General features: G+C 45.3%; 1 protein-coding gene across 1 annotated transcript; it reads right to left on the minus strand.

Annotated features, from left to right (window-relative positions):
* Positions 1 to 698: 698 nt before the first annotated feature.
* LOC121548090 (protein FAM83B-like) lies at positions 699 to 19,685 on the minus strand. Its single transcript, XM_041859476.1, has 4 exons — positions 19,224 to 19,685; positions 16,052 to 16,216; positions 3,593 to 3,717; positions 699 to 3,178 (listed from the first exon to the last, which is right to left on the minus strand). Exons 1-4 carry the CDS (start codon positions 19,683 to 19,685, stop codon positions 886 to 888), a joined length of 3,045 nt encoding a protein of 1,014 aa, XP_041715410.1. The 3' UTR covers positions 699 to 885.
* Between the last annotated feature and the right edge of the window lie 468 nt (positions 19,686 to 20,153).

Below are 20,153 nucleotides of genomic sequence, written 5' to 3' on the forward strand. Positions count from 1 at the left end.
CACCCTTTCTGTCTCTGCTTGGCTGGCTCCCCACTCAGCTTCCCTGCCGCTGACCACTAATTCCCCTCTAGCTCTCTCTATGTCTCCCCTACCGCAAGGACCAGAGCCCTAGGACTGTGCCTCGGGACAACCTGGCCTGCCAATTCCTGGCTGTCCCTGTCAGTGGAGGCTGCTGAAGGGAGGACGGCTCATAATAATGGCTGGAACGGCTCAAATGGAATGGCATCAAACACATGGAAACCATGTGTTTGATGTATTTTATACCATTCCACCAAATCCGCTCCAGCCATTACCATGAGCCCAGCCTCCCCAATGAAGCTGACACCAACCTCCTGTGGTCCCTATCCCACAGTTCACTTGGCCATGCTGCTGTTCCAACTGACACTGTGGGCCCCTGAATTGATTTCACAGTCTGTGATACCCCCCCACACTCATATCTTTGTGCTTCGTAGAAAGTGTTACCAATAATCTAAACATCAACGTTTAATTCAAGTAAAAATCTGTTTGCCATTGCCTTAAAGCAGGGCTGCCCAACCCTCTTCCTGGAGATCTACCGTCCTGTGGGTTTTCAGTCCAACCCTAATTTAACACACCTGATTCTACTTATTAGCTGCTCAACAAGACCTTAACTAGCTGTATCAGATATGCTAAATTAGGGTTGGACTGAAAACCTACAGGACAGTAGATCTCCAGGAAGAGGGTTGGTCAGCCCTGCTTTAAAGAGTCCTGAAAGGATGTCATCTCTTCATGTAAGCAGTTTTCAAGTTAAATAGTGCAGTACTCTGTTTCCACTCTGCCTACCATTTGATTGGGCCCTTGAAACGTTTTGTAAATTTGACCAGTAATCCATGATGTATTGGTTCAAGATGCTAACTTTCTTTTCTACTACTTATTTTTGTGAATGAAATGCCCCACTCTTTGAATGAATTTGCCCAGTTTGTTTTCATGGTGGCTATGTATCTGCTGGCCACTGTGGTTGTGTTGTTCATTGGTGGAGCTACTTTTAGCAGGGCCTGTTACATATTGTGAGGAGTGGGGTGGCTCCTTCTCCAATGAACAGAAAGGCTCAAATCTGCTATACAAACGACTATCGCCACCCCGATCGCTACGCCAGTTTCCTGATGCAAGGCTTGCCCTTTCATGCCTTTTATCAATGGAAGTGTGCTGCCCCTGTGTCCCCGTGGATGTAGTTCTGGCAGGAAGGTTTTGGTGCAGCTCTTCAGTGTTAAAACGAGGGGTTGAGGATAGTCCTATATCATCTGCACAGTGGTTCTTGTCCATCTGAAGCCTGGTAGGGGATTTGGTTGGATGTACCGTGCTACTCTGTGGTGCAACCTTCCTCTCTCTGTCTGGTCTTTGCCCCTCTTCCTCAGTCACTATGGTGTCTGAGCTACCACCCCCTTTAGGGAAACCCCCTTTAGGGGAACCCTCTTTTTTCTTTGGTATGTTGAGCAATGATCTGATTTGCTTGGAGCTCTTCTTGAGGAAACGTGGTGAACCCAATGCCGTACTGGTGGACTTGTAAGTGGGCTCTTTACTGTTCATATCAAGGGCTGCTGCAGACACAGTTCTGGAGGGAGGCTCTTTGCTGTTCATGTCAAGGGCTGCTGCAGACACAGTTCTGGAGGGAGTCTCTTTGCTGTTCATATCAAGGGCTGCTGCAGACACAGTTCTGGAGGGAGGCTCTTTGCTGTTCATATCAAGGGCTGCTGCAGACACAGTTCTGGAGGGAGGCTCTTTGCTGTTCATATCAAGGGCTGCTGCAGACACAGTTCTGGAGGGAGGCTCTTGCCAAATGGAAACAGGGGGGCTCTTTGTGTCCACATCGTTTTTGACGTCATAATGAGAGACAGATCTCTGATCCTTGTTCAGATTTGAAGAATATCCTCCGTTCTGTGTACCCACTCTTATTCCACCAACATCTGGCTGACTCCTCACAAAGGCCCCACCATACATGTGACTGGATAACTCTTTATTGACTCTGTAGTCACCGTTGGACTTTGAGTCTGCCACACTGTGTCTTTTGTGCCAGTTGTCTTGAAGGAGCTCAGGGGTTTTGATTACCAGTCCCTCTTTGGCTCTTCCCAGGCTGGCATAGACCGACTGATGTAGGTCTCTTCCTGGGCCATAGCCAATGTTATTCCTAGGATCATCCAAAATCTGCAGACTCCGCCTTTTCATTATGTATTCATCTTGTCTCATTCTGTTTTCCATCGATGTTGCTGGATTCCATTGCAATTGCATTGAGGAGTAATACGGTGCATTGTTTGGCTTTGCAGAGGGGTTGACCTGACGTATGGAAGAGCTGCTTGAGTGACTGTTTGTCTCCGGTTTCTCTGGAATAGTGGACTTGAAAACAAGGGATGACTTAAGTCTGTAAGGAATCAATGAGCTAGTTTTGATTTCCGGAGCTTCATACTGGTCCAGATAGTCACAGGATTCCCCAATAGGATCATCAGTGTTATTGAGGTAAGACTCTATCCTATATGTGTGCAAGAAGGACTTAGCCGTGTGCTTCAAAGTTGGCATGTTCCGCTGCATGGAGCGGACTTGTTTGTCATTCCCGTGGAAGGACTGGCGAATATTGCGACCTCTGTATATCTGTGCCCCCTGAGAATGGTCTTCCATAGCATTGGAAAAGTGGCTTCTTCCAGGAGCACAGTGATTACCTCCATCTCCAGCCACTTTCCAGTTGCTTGCCCCATACCTTGTGTTGTGTGGAACATACAAGACTTCTTGTCTCTCCCCAGCATAACTGTGCCTTTTCAGGAAGTTCACAGTCTCTGCAGACTGGAACTGATGGACGCGGTTTTGAACACTCTCGCCGTGATTGATCATGGGTCGGTGTTCAAATGGCTCCTTGTCATAGAGTCTCTCCTCCATCTCTCGGATAGGGCTCGTCATGCCCGTCTGTCTCTCACAGGCTTTCCTGTACACTGTGTCCAGGGTATGTCTCAACTGGTCCTTCCTCTCAAAGGCTTGTCTGGATTCAGAAGCATACTTTGCCTGGGCATGTCTTCCATTCCGTTCTAGTAGCACAGTCTCGGGAGGGATGAGAACTGCTAGCACGAAGGAACGGGCGAAGAGCGTTCGAAACTCCTCGTCATAGGACTCCACCAGCTGGCCTGTTATGACCTGCACCATACTCAGGTTGATTTTCTCATAGGACCACATGAAGCTGGGTGGAGAAGAATAAACAGAGAGCAGTAATTACTTCAGTGAAAATTTAATAACAGCCATTTTTAGCTCAGCCAACTGTACACGGTCAACTGAGGTAGACAGTTTCACAATATCAGTAAATTGTCTGCTGTCAACCCTTAGCATCTCTAATTCATGCTGACTTTTTGTATCGAAGATAAGCCTTTAGGCTGTCTAAAGTTTTTAAAAAATGTAACATTGCCTTATCCTGTTACCCATAGGTATTCTAGGAATTTATCAGCCTCTACCTCAACACTTTTTTTGTGTTTGATATGGTAAAGGTAAAGGTTAGGGTTAGGGTAGGGATGTCCCAAGGAACCTGGATTGCACTAAGAGCAACAATAGGGTCAGGTTATTGGACATGTATTCTCCCTGGGCTCCTAGCTCCATTTACCTGTACGATCCGTACACCACTGTTTGGCAGTCCACCAACAGAAACTTCTGCTCCATTGCTCCATGAAATGTAGCTCCTGAACGGCAGAGATAATCCTGACCCTTCACTGTCCGTACTTTCATGTTCTGTAGACCAAGAGAGTCAGTGGAATGTTACCAATACCGTTCTATGGTAACACATTGTTTTATGCAAAGCCTGAATATATATATATATATACACACAGTGGGGGAAAAAGTATTTAGTCAGCCACCAATTGTGCAAGTTCTCCCACTTAAAAAGATGAGAGAGGCCTGTAATTTTCATCATAGGTACACGTCAACTATGACAGACAAATTGAGGAAAAAAAATCCAGAACATCACATTGTAGGATTTTTAATGAATTTATTTGCAAATTATGGTGGAAAATAAGTTTTTGGTCACCTACGAACAAGCAAGATTTCTGGCTCTCACAGACCTGTAACTTCTTCTTTAAGAGGCTCCTCTGTCCTCCACTCGTTACCTGTATTAATGGCACCTGTTTGAACTTGTTATCTGTATAAAAGACACCTGTCCACAACCTCAAACAGTCACACTCGAAACTCCACTATGGCCAAGACCAAAGAGCTGTCAAAGGACACCAGAAACACAATTGTAGACCTGCACCAGGCTGGGAAGACTGAATCTGCAATAGGTAAGCAGCTTGGTTTGAAGAAATCAACTGTGGGAGCAATTATTAGGAAATGGAAGACATACAAGACCACTGATAATCTCCCTCGATCTGGGGCTCCACGCAAGATCTCACCCCGTGGGGTCAAAATGATCACAAGAACGGTGAGCAAAAATCCCAGAACCACACGAGGGGACCTAGGGAATGACCTGCAGAGAGCTGGGACCAAAGTAACAAAGCCTACCATCAGTAACACACTACGCCGCCAGGGACTCAAATCCTGCAGTGCGAGACGTGTCCCCCTGCTTAAGCCAGTACATGTCCAGGCCCGTCTGAAGTTTGCTAGAGTGCATTTGGATGATCCAGAAGAGGATTGGGAGAATGTCATATGGTCAGATGAAACCAATATAGAACGTTTTGGTAAAAACTCAAATCGTCGTGTTTGGAGGACAAAGAATGCTGAGTTGCATCCAAAGAACACCATACCTACTGTGAAGCATGGGGGTGGAAACATCATGCTTTGGGGCTGTTTTTCTGCAAAGGGACCAGGACGACTGATCCGTGTAAAGGAAAGAATGAATGGGGCCATGTATCGTGAGATTTTGAGTGAAAACCTCCTTCCATCAGCAAGGGCATTGAAGATGAAACGTGGCTGGGTCTTTCAGCATGACAATGATCCCAAACACACCGCCCGGGCAACGAAGGAGTGGCTTCGTAAGAAGCATTTCAAGGTCCTGGAGTGGCCTAGCCAGTCTCCAGATCTCAACCCCATAGAAAATATTTGGAGGGAGTTGAAAGTCCGTGTTGCCCAGCGACAGCCCCAAAACATCACTGCTCTAAAGGAGATCTGCATGGAGGAATGGGCCAAAATACCAGCAACAGTGTGTGAAAACCTTGTGAAGACTTACAGAAAACGTTTGACCTGTGTCATTGCCAACAAAGGGTATATAACAAAGTATTGAGAAACTTTTGTTATTGACCAAATACTTATTTTCCACCTTAATTTGCAAATAAATTCATAAAAAATCCTACAATGTGATTTTCTGGAGAAAAAAAAATCTCATTTTGTCTGTCATAGTTGACGTGTACCTATGATGAAAATTACAGGCCTCTCTCATCTTTTTAAGTTGGAGAACTTGCACAATTGGTGGCTGACTAAATACTTTTTTCCCCACTATATATATATATATATATACAGTCCCAGTCAAATGTTTGGACACACCTACTCATTCCATTTTTTATTTTTTTGAACTATTTTCTATATTGTGGAATAATAGTGAAGACATCAAAACTATGAAATAACACATATGGAATCATGCAGTAATGAAAAAAGTGTTAAACAAATTCTTCAAATAGCCACCCTTTGCCATGATGACAGCTTTGCACCCACTTGGCATTCTCTCAACCAGATTCACCTGGAATGCTTTTCCAACAGTCTTGAAGGAGTTCCCACATATGTTGAGCACTTGTTGGCTGCTTTTCCTTCACTCTGCGGTTCGACTCATCCCAAACCATCTCAATTGGGTTGAGGTCGGGGGATTGTGGAGGCCAGGTCATCTGATGCAGCACTCCATCACTCTCCTTCTTGGTAAAATAGCCCTTACACAGCCTGGAGGTGTGTTGGGTCATTGTCCTGTAGAAAAACAAATGATAGTCCCACTAAGCCCAAACCAGATGGGATTGTGTATCACTGCGGAATGCTGTGGTAGCCATGCTGGTTAAGTGTGCCTTGAATTCTAAACACATCACAGACAGTGTCACCAGCAAAGCACCCCCACACCATAACACCTCCTCCTCCATGACTTATGGTGGGATATAAACATACGGAGATCATCCGTTCACCCACATCGCGTCTCACAAAGACACAGCGGTTGGAACTAAAAATCTCAAATTTGGACTCCAGACCAAAGGACACATTTCCACCGGTCTAATGTCCATTGCTCGTGTTTCTTGGCCCAAGCAAGTGTCTTCTTCTTATTGGTGTCCTTTAGTAGTGGTTTCTTTGCAGCAATTCGACCATGAAGGCCTGATTCACAGTCTCCTCTGAACAGTTGATGTTGAGATGTGTCTGTTACTTGACTCTTTATTTGGGCTGCAATTTCTGAGGCTGGTAACTCTAATGAACTTATCCTCTGCAGCAGAGGTAACTCTGGGTCTTCCATTCCTGTGGCGGTCCTCATGAGAGGCAGTTTCATCATAGCGCTTGATGGTTTTTGCGACTGCACTTGAAGAAACGTTCAAAGTTCTTGAAATGTTCCGTATTGACTGACCTTCATGTCTTAAAGTAATGACGGACTGTTGTTTCTCTTTGCTTATTTGAGCTGTTCTTGCCATGATATGGACTTGATATTTTACCAAATAGGGCTTCCCCCTACCTTGTCACAACCCAACCGATTGGCTCAAACGTATTAAGAAGGAAAAATTCCACAAATTAACATTTAAGAAGGCACACCTGTTAATTGAAATGCATTCCAGGTGACTACCTCATGAAGCTGGTAGAGAGAATGCCAAGCGTGTGCAAAGATGTCATCAAGGCAAAGGGTGGCTATTTGAAGAATCTCAAATATGAAATATATTTTAATTTGTTTAACACTTTTTTTGGTTACTACATGATGTGTATTTTCATACTTTTGATGTCTTCACTATTATTCTACAATGTAAAAAATAGTCAAAATAAAGAAAAAACCTTGAATGAGTAGGTGTGTCCAAACGTTTGACTGGTAGTGTGTGTATATATATCAGTTGAAGTCCGATGTTTACATACACTTAGGTTGGAGTCATTAAAACTCATTTTTCAACCACTCCACAAATTTCTTGTTAACAAACTATAGTTTTGGCAAGTCGGCTAGGACATCTACTTTGTGCATGATACAAGTAATTTTTCCAACAATTGTTTACAGACAGATTATTTCACTTATAATTTACTGTATCACAATTCCAGTGGGTCAGAAGTTTACATACACTAAGTTGACGGTGCCTTTAAACAGCTTGGAAAATTCCAGAAAATGATGTCATGGCTTTAGAAGCTTCTGATAGGCTAATTGACATCATTTGAGTCAGTTGGAGGTCTAACTGTTGATGTATTTCAAGGCCTACCTTCAAAACTGAGGCCTCAAAGCTTGACATCATGGGAAAATCAAAAGAAATCAGCAAAGACCTCAGAAAAAAAATGGTAGACCTCCACAAGTCTGGTTCATCCTTGGGAGCAATTTCCAAACGCCTGAAGGTACCACGTTCATCTGTACAAACAATAGTACGCAAGTATAAACACCATGGGACCATGCAGTCGTCATACCGCTCAGGAAGGAGACGCGTTCTGTCTCATAGAGATTAACATACTTTGGTGTGCAAATCAATCCCAGAACAACAGCAAAGGACCTTGTGAAGATGCTGGAGGAAACAGGTACAAAAGTATCTATATCCACAGTAAAGCAAGTCCTACAGTGAGGGAAAAAAGTATTTGATCCCCTGCTGATTTTGAAGTTTGCCCACTGACAAAGAAATGATCAGTCTATAATTTTAATGGTAGGTGTATTTGAACAGTGAGAGACAGAATAACAACAAAAAAATCCAGAAAAACGCATGTCAAAAATGTTATAAATTGATTTGCATTTTAATGAGGGAAATAAGTATTTGACCCTTCTCAATCAGAAAGATTTCTGGCTCCCAGGTGTCTTTTATACAGGTAACGAGCTGAGATTAGGAGCACACTCTTAAAGGAAGTGCTCCTAATCTCAGCTTGTTACCTGTATAAAAGACACCTGTCCACAGAAGCAATCAATCAATCAGATTCCAAACTCTCCATCATGGCCAAGACCAAAGAGCTCTCCAAGGATATCAGGGACAAGATTGTAGACCTACACAAGGCTGGATTGGGCTACAAGACCATCGCCAAGCAGCTTGGTGAGAAGGTGACAACAGTTGGTGCGATTATTCGCAAATGGAAGAAACACAAAATAACTGTCAACCTCCCTCGGCCTGGGGCTCCATGCAAAATCTCACCTCGTGGAGTTTCAATGATCATGACAACGATGAGGAATAAGCCCAGAACTACACGGGAGGATCTTGTCAATGATCTCAAGGCAGCTGGGACCATAGTCACCAAGAAAACAATTGGTAACACACTACGCCGTGAAGGACTGAAATCCTGCAGCGCCCGCAAGGTCTCCCTGCTCAAGAAATAACAAATACAGGCCCGTCTGACGTTTGCCAATGAACATCTGAATGATTCAGAGGAGAACTGGGTAAAAGTGTTGTGGTCAGATGAGATCAAAATCGAGCTCTTTAGCATCAACTCAACTCACCGTGTTTGGAGGAGGAGGAATGCTGCCTATGACTCCAAGAACACCATCCCCACCGTCAAACATGGAGGTGGAAACATTATGCTTTGGGGGTGTTTTTCTGCTAAGGGGACAGGACAACTTCACCGCATCAAAGGGATGATGGACGGGGCCATGTACCGTTAAATCTTGGGTGAGAACCTTCCCTCAGCCAGGGCATTGAAAATGGGTCGTGGGTGGGTATTCCAGCATGACAATGGCCCAAAACACACGGCCAAGGCAACAAAGGAGTGACTCAAGAAGAAGCACATTAAGGTCCTGGAGTGGCCTAGCCAGTCTCCAGACCTTAATCCCATAGAAAATCTGTGGAGGGAGCTGAAGGTTTGAGTTGCCAAACGTCAGCCTCGAAACCTTAATGACTTGGAGAAGATCTGCAAAGAGAAGTGGGACAAAATCCCTCCTGAGATGTGTGCAAACCTGGTGGCCAACTACATGAAACGTCTGACCTCTGTGACTGCAAACAAGGGTTTTGCCACCAAGTACTAAGTCATGTTTTGCAGAGGGGTCAAATACTTATTTCCCTCATTTAAAATGCAAATCAATTTATAACATTTTTGACATGCGTTTTTCTGGATTTTTTTGTTGTTATTCTGTCTCTCACTGTTCAAATAAACGTACCATTAAAATTATGGACTGATCATTTCTTTGTCAGTGGGCAAACGTACAAAATCAGCAGGGGATCAAATACTTTTTTCCCTCACTGTATATCAACATAACCTGAAAGGCCGCTCAGCAAGGAAGAAGCCACTGCTCCAAAACCACCATAAAAAAAGCCAGATTATGGTTTGCAACTGCACATGGGGACAAAGATTGTACTTTTTGGAGAAATATTCTCTGGTCTGATGAAACAAAAATAGAACTGTTTGCCCATAATGAGCATCGTTATGTTTGAAGGAAAAAGGGGGTTGCTTGCAAGCCGAAGAACACCATCCCAACCGTGAAGCACGGGAGTGGCAGCATCATGCTGCGGGGGTGCTTTGCTGCAGGAGGGACTGGTGCACTACACAAAACAGATGGCATCATGAGGAAGGACAATTATGTGGATATATTGAAGCAACATCTCAAAACTACCTGACTGATGTCAAAGCTTGGTCGCAAATGGGTCTTCCAAATGGACAATGACCCCAAGCATCCTTCCAAAGTTGTGCCAAAATGGCTTAAGGACAACAAAGTCAAGGTATTGGAGTTGCCATCACAAAGCCCTGACCTCAATCCTATAGAACATTTGTGGGCAGAACTGAAAAAGCGTGTGCGAGCAAGGAGGCCTACAAACCTGACTCAGTTACACCAGCTCTGTCAGGAGGAATGGGCCAAAATTCACCCAACTTATTGTGGGAAGCTTGTGGAAGGCTACCCGAAACATTTGACCCAAGTTAAACAATGTAAAGGCAATGCTACCAAATACTAATTGAGTGTATGTAAACTTCTGACCGACTGGGAATGTGATGAAAGAAATAAAAGCTGAAATAAATCATTCTCTCTACTATTATTCTGACATTTCATGTTCTTAAAATAAAGTGGTGATCCTAACTGACCTAAGACAGGGAATTTTTACTAGGATTAAATGTCAGGAATTGTGAAAAACTAAGTTTAAATGTATTTGGCTAAGGTGTATGTAAACTTCCGACTTCAACTGTATGTATGTATGTATGTATGTATATGTGTGTGTGTGTGTGTGTTATATATATATATATATATATATATATATATATATATATATATATATATATATATACACACACAGTGGGGAGAACAAGTATTTGATACACTGCCGATTTTGTAGGTTTTCCTATTACAAAGCATGTAGAGGTCTGTAATTTTTTTTATCATAGGTACACTTCAACTGTGAGAGACGGAATCTAAAACAAAAATCCAGAAAATCACATTGTATGATTTTTAAGTAATTAATTTGCATTTTATTGCATGACATAAGTATTTGATACATCAGAAAAGCAGAACTTAATATTTGGTACAGAAACCTTTGTTTGCAATTACAGAGATCATACATTTCCTGTAGGTCTGTCACGGTTTCGGCCGAGGCTGCTCCTTCTCCTTGTTCGGGCAGGCTTCGGCGGTCGTCGTCTCCGGAGTACTAGCTGCCACCGTTCTATGTTTCTATGTTTGATTGGTTTTGTCTGTTTGTATCACCTGTTCCTTGTTAGTGTTCATTATGCGTCCTATTTAGTTCTCTTGAGTTTGGTCAGGTGTTGTGTGTAATTGTTCGATGTCACGTGTTGTGTTAGTTCGTTGTTCTGTTCTCTCTGTATCGTTTTGTTAGAGAGAGTCCCGCACTTTGTGCGCATTTATTTTTGTACTTACCATTGTGCGTAAAGTTCGCCTGTGGCCTGTTGCCGTGTTTGGCTTGTTTCTTGGACTTCACTAAAGACATCTGTTTCGAACCTCTGTGTGTCCTGCGTGTGATTCTACGTTACCTCTACACTCAACCCTGACATAATTACACACCATTACAATGGAATCAGCAGGAGCAACCGCACCCACGGAGATCATTGAGGAGCGCCTCCGTGGACAGGAGGACAGGATTAACCAAATCGGGCACGCTCTGGACAGAGTGATGAACACCCTCCATCGATGGGAGACCAGCGGGGTACCCACACCCCCACCTACCACACCATCACCATCGGTCAGCCCGCCTGTCCAACTTCCGGAACCCAGTGGGATTCGGCTCTCGCTCCCGAGGGCGTACGACGGCACCGCATCCGGGTGTCAGGGGTTCCTGTTGCAAGTTGAACTCTACCTCGCCACCGTACACCCGGCGCCCTCGGGACACGAGAGCGTTTCCGCCCTCATCTCCTGTCTCACCGGCAAGGCGTTGGAGTGGGCCAACGCCGAATGGAGGAGAATAGACGCCGCAACTATCACCTATGCAGAGTTCTCCCGCCGCTTCCGTGCAGTGTTTGACCATCCACCGGAGGGGAAGGCGGCGGGGGAGCGTCTATTCTACCTCCGGCAGGGGATGAGGAGCGCTCAGGAGTTTGCACTGGAGTTCCGGACTCTAGTGGCAGATGCAGGGTGGAATGAGCGGGCTCTCATAGATCATTTCCGCTGCAGCCTCCGGGAGGACGTCCGCAGAGAGTTGGCGTGCAGGGATACCACGCTTTCATTTGACCAATTGGTTGAAATGGCCATTCGGCTGGACACCCTGCTCGCCGCCCGCGGGCGTCCCGGGTGGGGGTCGCCCATTCCACCCTCCAGCACCTCCGAGCCGAGCCCTATGGAGCTCGGAGGTGCTGGCGCTAGAGAACGGAGGAGAAGGAGCCAGAGGGGGGCCGTCCCCTGCACCAACTGTGGCCGTGGAGGGCACACCGCGGCTAGGTGCTGGGGAGGGTCTCCTGGTGGAAGAGAAGGCTGGCCACACATTGGGGAGTCCTCCCAGGTGAGTAGGTGCCCCACTTACCCAGAGCTTTCTGTCATACACATAACCATACCTGTTTGTTTTCCACAGGTTGCACCTCGTTCCCAGCATAAGGCGCTAGTAGATTCAGGCGCAGCTGGGAATTTTGTAGATCGCAAATTCTGTGTAGAGTTAGGGATCCCTCTCCTTCCGGTAAATAATCATTTCCCTGTACATGCCCTAGATAGCCGTCCGTTAGGATCCGGGTTGATTAGGGAGGTCACAGTGCCACTTAGGATGGAGACGCAGGGGGGTCATGAGGAGACGATTCAGCTCTATCTGATCGACTCTCCTGCGTATCCGGTGGTGCTGGGGCTTCCCTGGTTGATTACACATGATCCTACTATTTCGTGGCGAGAGAGGGCTCTTAAGGGGTGGTCTGCCCAGTGTGAGGGGCTATGTCTGGGTGTTTCCGTAGGGGCGACCTCGGTGGAGAGTCCGAACCAAATGCCCGCACTGCACATTCCCCCCGAGTATGAGGATTTGGCACTCGTGTTTAGCAAGACGAGAGCGGCGCGGTTGCCGCCTCATAGACAGGGGGATTGTGCGATAGACCTCCAGGCAGGAGCTGCGCTCCCGCGGAGCCATGTGTATCCTTTGTCACAAGAGGAGAAGAGGGCGATGGAGACATACATTGCCGAGTCTCTGAGACAGGGATACATACGGCCCTCCACTTCACCCGCCAACGTTAGCCAGGGATGTGAGGATTTATGTCTCCTCCTGCTCGGTGTGTGCCCAGTGTAAGGCGCCCAGACATTTGCCCAGGGGTAAGTTACAACCCCTGTCCGTTCCACAACGACCCTGGTCCCACCTCTCGGTGGATTTTGTTACAGACCTTCCCCCCTCACAGGGGAATACCACCATCCTGGTCGTTGTGGATCGGTTCTCGAAGGCCTGTCGTCTCCTTCCCATGCCGGGTCTTCCTACTGCCCTACAGACCGCTGAGGCTCTATTTACCCACGTCTTCCGGCATTACGGGGTACCCGAGGATATAGTGTCTGATCGAGGCCCCCAGTTTACCTCCAGAGTCTGGAGAGCGTTTATGGAACGGTTGGGGGTTTCGGTGAGCCTTACCTCGGGTTACCACCCGGAGAGTAATGGGCAGGTCGAACGTGTCAACCAGGATGTGGGTAGGTTTCTGAGGTCGTATTGCCAGGGCCGGCCGGAGGAGTGGGCGAGATATGTTCCCTGGGCCGAGATGGCACAGAACTCTCTCCGCCACTCCTCCACTAAACTAACCCCTTTCCAGTGTGTGTTAGGGTACCAGCCGGTTCTGGCACCTTGGCATGAGAGCCAGATCGAGGCCCCCTGCGGTGGATGAGTGGGTGCGGCGCTCGGAGGAGACGTGGAACGCTGCACACATCCATCTGCAGCGAGCCATCCGTCGACATAAGACGAGCGCCGATCTCCACCGCAGTGAGGGGCCAGTGTACGCACCTGGAGATCGAGTCTGGCTCTCGACCAGAAACCTGCCCCTCCGCCTGCCCTGCCGGAAGCTGGGTCGGCGGTTTGTGGGGCCTTTTAAAGTCCTGAGGAGATTGAACGAGGTGTGTTACAGGTTATAACTGCCCATTGATTACAAGAATATTAACCCCTCGTTCCATGTGTCTCTCCTCAGGCCGGTGGTAGCTGGTCCACTCCAGGACTATGAGATAGAAGAGACTCCTCCGCCCCCGTTGGACATCGAGGGGGCTCCGGCGTACACTGTTCGGTCCATCCTAGATTCGAGACGCCGGATGGGGGGTCTCCAATATCTCATGGAGTGGGAGGGGTACGGCCTGGAGGAGCGGTGCTGGGTGCCGAGGAGAGACATCCTAGACCCGTCTCTTCTGACCGAGTTCCATCGTGGTCATCCCACGCGCCCTGCTCCGCGTCTTCCTGGTCGTCCCCGAGGCCGGGGTCAATGGGGGGGTACTGTCACGGTTTCGGCCGAGGCTGCTCCTTCTCCTTGTTCGGGCAGGCTTCGGCGGTCGTCGTCTCCGGAGTACTAGCTGCCACCGTTCTATGTTTCTATGTTTGATTGGTTTTGTCTGTTTGTATCACCTGTTCCTTGTTAGTGTTCATTATGCGTCCTATTTAGTTCTCTTGAGTTTGGTCAGGTGTTGTGTGTAATTGTTCGATGTCACGTGTTGTGTTAGTTCGTTGTTCTGTTCTCTCTGTATCGTTTTGTTAGAGAGAGTCCCGCACTTTGTGCGCATTTATTTTTGTACTTACCATTGTGCGTAAAGTTCGCCTGTGGCCTGTTGCCGTGTTTAGCTTGTTTCTTGGACTTCACTAAAGACATCTGTTTCGAACCTCTGTGTGTCCTGCGTGTGATTCTACGTTACCTCTACACTCAACCCTGACAAGGTCTTGACCAGGTTTGCACACACTGCAGCAGGGATTTTGGCCCACTCCTCCATACAGACCTTCCCCAGATCCTTCAGGTTTCAGGGCTGTCGCTGGGCAATACGGACTTTCAGCTCCCTCCAAAGATGTTCTATTGGTTTCAGGTCTGGAGACTGGCTAGGCCACTCCAGGACCTTGAGATGCTTCTTACGGAGCCACTCCTTAGTTGCCCTGGCTGTGTGTTTCGAGTCGTTGTCATACTGGAAGACCCAGCCACGACTCATCTTCAATGCTCTTACTGAGGGAAGGAGGTTGTTGGCCAAGATCTCACGATACATGGCCCCATCTATCCTCCCCTCAATATGGTGCAGTCGTCCTGTCCCCTTTGCAGAAAAGCATCCCCAAAGAATGATGTTTCCACCTCCATGCTTCACGGTTGGGATGGTGTTCTTGGGGTTGTACTCATCCTTCTTCTTCCTCCAAACACGGCGAGTGGAGTTTAGACCAAAAAGCTATATTTTTGTCTCATCAGACCACATGACCTTCTCCCATTCCTCCTCTGGATCACCCAGATGGTCATTGGCAAACTTCAGACGGGCCTGGACATGCGCTGGCTTGAGCAGGGGGACTTACGTGCGCTGCAGGATTTTAATCCATGACGGCGTAGTGTGTTACTAATGGTTTTCTTTGAGACTGTGGTCCCAGGTCTCTTCAGGTCATTGACCAGGTCCTGCCATGTAGTTCTGGGCTGATCCCTCACCTTCCTCATGGAAGAAAAACTAACAGGTCTGTGAGAGCCGGAATTCTTACTGGTTGGTAGGTGATCAAATACTTATGTCATGCAATAAAATGCAAATTAATTACAATTACATTAAATTAAAAATCATACAATGTGATTTTCTGGATTTTTTAGATTCTGTCTCTCACTGTTGAAGTGTACCTATAATAAAAATTACAGACCTCTACATGCTTTGTAAGTAGAAAAACCTGCAAAATCGGCAGTGTATCAAATACTTGTTCTCCCCACTGTATATATATATATATATATATATGTATGTATGTATGTATGTATGTATGTATGTATGTATGTGTATATGTATGTGTGTATGTATGTGTATATATATATATATATATATATATGGAAAGGTTTTTGTCACATACACTAGATAGTTGTAGTGAAATGTGTTGTTTTACAGGGTCAGCCATAGTAGTACGGCATCCCTGGAGCAAATTGGGGTTAAGTGCCTTGCTCAAGGGCACATCGACAGATTTGGACCTTGTCGGCTCGGGTATTCAAACCAGCAACCTTTCGGTTACTGGCCCAACACTCTAAATGCTAGACTACCTGTCGCACTTTTGTGAATATACTTAAAGGGTGTTGTTGCCGCATCCAAAATGCCTCATCCCTCTGGTAATACATACAGGTAACTGCTAAAATAAAGGAAACCCCAACATAAAGTGTGTTAATAGGGCGTTGGGCCACCACGAGCCAGAGCAGCTTCAATGCCCCTTCGCATAGATTCATCCCTCTGATAATAAATACCTCGGTCTGTAAACTGCTTCGCCCTGCAAAAGCAGGAGGAGTGAGACTTTTGACTTCTTCAGTCTGTCATTTTGAGGGCCTACCGTCAGTGGTTGAATCAATACTGTTTATACGATGAGAGGACAATCAGTCGATACATGTACATCTCAACCTACATACATTACCATTGTAGCAGAGTATCTGAACTTACCCTAAGTTTTGGGATTTGGATGTCTTGATTCTCAACCATTAAGAGAAAGCTTTGCAGATGAAATTCATCCAGAAGCACATAAACTGGAATTCCTCTGGTGGAGGCATCAACCACCTCTTTGAATATATCCACATCTGTAAAAATGTCCATTACAATTGCAATAACCTGTAGGGAAAGAAGGGAAAATAACAAATTAGAACCAGAAGTACAGAAACAATTATTCGTATACCATTTATATACTATTATATAGTATAGACCTTAGTGCTGATGAACTGTTAATTAGAGTATCAGGCTTTACTGTAAGCTCAGGAGCTCTGTGTGATTACTGTGACCCTTTGGAGACTGTGATGCCAACAAAGTACAGGTGACAAAAATGGTACTTCAGGAGCTCATTAGATGGTGGTTAAGGCTGTGTGATATTGTCATCCTTCTATACGTGTTATTGTAGGATCTGTCTCTGACTCATGTTACAGCTTTCTATCCATTTGTTGGTAATCAGAACTGCATTATGTGGAGATATAATGGATACTACCTGATGACTAAGACATATTACAGTTTGGTAAAAACATGTTGTTTAAGGTCACTAAAAGTACCTTTAAAGGGCACCCTTTTACAGTCCGGATACAACATGACCATCACAACAACAACAAAAAACACATTCAGCACACTGTAATATACTGTATGTGCCTAGACCTGGTAAAAAAAAAAAAAACATAATATACACACTTTGAAGCAAATGTCACATTGTGCTGACTCTTCCTTTTATGCTAGTGATATCTATATTGTATAGTATCTCAAACGGTAACTTAGTAAGTGTGTGGTCACAAGGACACTGTCACTCTGTGTTTACCATATTTCCTGTGACAAGTAGGACTTGGTTTGACACATGGATGGAAGATTTACCTATATACACACCCATCTCCTCTGGCTAATACACCATATACACAAAAGTATCGGGACACCCCTTCAAATTAGTGGATTTGGCTATTTCAGCCACACCTGTTGCTGACAGGTGTATAAAATCGAGCACACAGCCATGCAATCTCCATAGACAAACATTGGCAGTAGAATGGCCCGTACTGAAGGTCAGTGACTTTCAATGTCACACCGTCATAGGAATACCACCTTTCCAACAAGTCAGTTCGTCAAATTTCTGCTGCCCCGGTCAACTGTAAGTGCTGCTATTGTGAAGTGGAAAGGTCTAGGAGCAACAACAGCTCAGCCTCGAAGTGTTAGGCCACACAAGCTCACAGAACGGGACCATTGAGTGCTGAAGCGCGTAAAAATCATGTGTCTTTGGTTGCAACATTTTTACATTTTAGTCATTTAGCAGACGCTCTTATCCAGAGCAACTTACAGTTAGTGAGTGCAACATCAACATCAGTGCCTGACCTCACTAATGCTCTTGTGGCTGAATGGAAGCAAGTCCCTGCAGCAATGTTCCAACATCTAGTGGAAAGCCTTCCCAGAAGAGTGGAGGCTGTTATAGCAGCAAAGGGGGGACCAACTCCATATTAATGCCCATGATTTTGGAATGAGATGTTCGACGAGCAGGTGTCCACATACTTTTGGTCATGTACTTGGAATACTTGTAGCTAATACTAGCTAGACAACGTAGACGAAACCACAGTAAAACTATAGCTTGAGTGTTCTGATAGAATATTTGTAAATGTTCAAAAGAACACATCCTTGACTGATGCGGATGAAGCAGCAAATATAATTATCAGGGGTTTGGCATTGGATAGTCAACAGATTATATGGCTCCATGATAGGATTCAAAGTACACTCTCAGAATAAAGGGCATGGTTAGAGCAAAGTACAGTAGATGAAAATACACAATGTACCTTCAGAGGTACACATATGGTCTCACATGGTATTGTTTGGTACCTTTTAGGGCACATGTAGGGATAATCTAGTATTATGGTACATTTTTGTACCAAATATTATCAATATAAAGGTACAATAATTGGAGGTGTGGGGCTTAGTGGGGGTGTGGCTTTCAGTTAGTTAATTTGGGCCACCCGTGAGTGGAAGTGTTGTACCAGTTTAAGTGGTCTATGGTTATGTTCATTAAAGTTTGAGCATGTCCGCTGCCAGTTCTGAAGTCTTTATAAAGGCTTAAATAAGTGACAATAAAAAGCTGTAAGTAACATTGTAGCGACCTTAACCCAACACTGAGTGAGCTAGTCAAGAGGTACAGACATCTTCGCTTGACAGTCACTATACCCAGGTTTGAGTACTGGTTGGGGAAACCCTCTAAATTTGCTACATTGGTGTCAGAAGTTTGATGGCGGAGAGGCGTGTACACATGAGGGACTTGGCATAGAGAATAGGTACATTTTTGGCTCTTTTGAGGTACAAACTGCAAGGGTACAATTATGTACTTATAACTAATGGTACAATGGATGTACCTTACAGGGTAGCACTACAGTGACAAGCATTTGTAGCCCTTTAAGTACAATTCGGTACCTTTATTTTCTGAGAGTGTAGTTATGACTGCCTGTACAACCAGTCCTTTCTTTGAACACAACATTGACAGATTTCTTGCATGACAGCTGCAGGCAATCCATGATCTGTGTACTGTCCTGCTGTCCTGCTGTGCAACATAAGGTAAAAGTATTGATCTTTGCATTGCTATTTCTGGTAATGGTAGTCTGAAAATGTATTGTGGATCACACAGAGAACAAAGGTCAGAAGCAGGATTATCTGGACATGGCCTAATCTCAGGATTTGACCCACAACTACAATAATTACCTAACATTCAAGGATACTGAGTGAGTTTTCGTTGCAGCTGCACCTATACTTTTACTCATGAAGGTAAGTTGTAAAAATAAAAAATAAAAATGACACCCCCTCAGACACTCCTGTCTAGTGAAAAGGAAATATATGTGTATAATTCTGCCCTGGGAGAAAAGGGAGTTGTGCTGTAAATCATTTTGTCCTGGAATTGTTTCAATTTGTGATTCAGGAGCTAGCACGTTCACCGAAAGAGACAGTCACAGTTGAAGAACAGACAGTTTTGTGCAACAATTAGGCTTTGTACTATTAGTCCACAAAGGTGCTATACGTTGTTTTTTTAAAAATTATAATAATAATGATAATTAATTTTTTTTAAAGGAGCTGTCACCATAAGCATTGCCATTGTTGATGACACAATGCATTGCAGAATTACCTGTCTGGCATCTTGAATCTGTTTACGGATCACCTCTTTGATGGTGGGGCTGTTTAGTCTGGGTGGATGGAAGAGCAGATCTATATTGGTTTGCAGTCTATCATGCGTGACCTCTGGCCACCCTAACTCCAGGTCGGGTGTTGCTATGTCTGAGTGCACAGGCCAGTACGTCCCAGTTGAAGACTTGCTGGCCGGAGTGTCCGGAGCTGGGCCATTAATTTCTTCTGTGTGGTTGCTAGGCAATGGCTGTGAGGCGTTTGTAGTGATGAAGTGGAGTTCATCTTCTGAGAGGAAGCTCCCTATCCGCTCGGCCTTGAGGAACTCCTGGTAGCTCTCTCTGCCTTCATTCACCAGGGAATCAATGGCAAGGCGATAGGCCTCCTTATAGTGGGGCTGAATGTAATCCTCAGGCTTCAACTCTTCCTTCAAGGATGACAGCAGGGAGAGTTGTTGGGAATCCATCATAACGGTGGCTTAGTGCGTTCTGTTTAGATGGTGGATGCTTGAAGTCAAAGAGACAAGAAGCAAGGCGTTAGAAAAACAATGTGGTAGTTAGTGTGTCTTCCTTTAAATAAATTGTGTTTTCACTGAAAATACACATTTAGGCATTTCCCAGGTCATGTTTGTCCAACTTCTAGGAAGATTTTAACCTGCTTAACCCCAAGATTGCCCCAAGTTTTCACCATCATTGTAAAGCTTTGGGGCATCAACCCTGTGACACTCATCTTTTCCCATTGAATGCAATGTATTGACAGAAGCATCAATTGGTTGACGCTCATCTTTTCCCATTGGCACCGCAAATCCTGCTGGGAGCATGGCCAGTTTACATAAGCATCAATTGGTTGATGCCTAACTTTTAGCAAAAACGTGACAGGATGACGTTTTGATAATGGGCTGACATTATATTATGCATCCTGCATTTTGCAGGAT

Source organism: Coregonus clupeaformis, chromosome 31 (assembly GCF_020615455.1).
Source record: "Coregonus clupeaformis isolate EN_2021a chromosome 31, ASM2061545v1, whole genome shotgun sequence".
In the NCBI taxonomy this organism is placed as follows: Eukaryota; Metazoa; Chordata; class Actinopteri; order Salmoniformes; family Salmonidae; genus Coregonus; species Coregonus clupeaformis.

What these genes read in the sequence shown, in the direction of transcription:
- LOC121548090 (XM_041859476.1), bottom strand. Translation starts at nt 19,685, where the DNA reads ATGGATTCCCAACAACTCTCCCTGCTGTCATCCTTGAAGGAAGAGTTG. An exon ending in AGATTCAAGATGCCAGACAG is followed by an intron (nt 16,217 to 19,223) that starts GTAATTCTGCAA and finishes CTTTCCCTACAG; the next exon opens with GTTATTGCAATTGTAATGGA. An exon ending in TCCAAATCCCAAAACTTAGG is followed by an intron (nt 3,718 to 16,051) that starts GTAAGTTCAGAT and finishes CTTGGTCTACAG; the next exon opens with AACATGAAAGTACGGACAGT.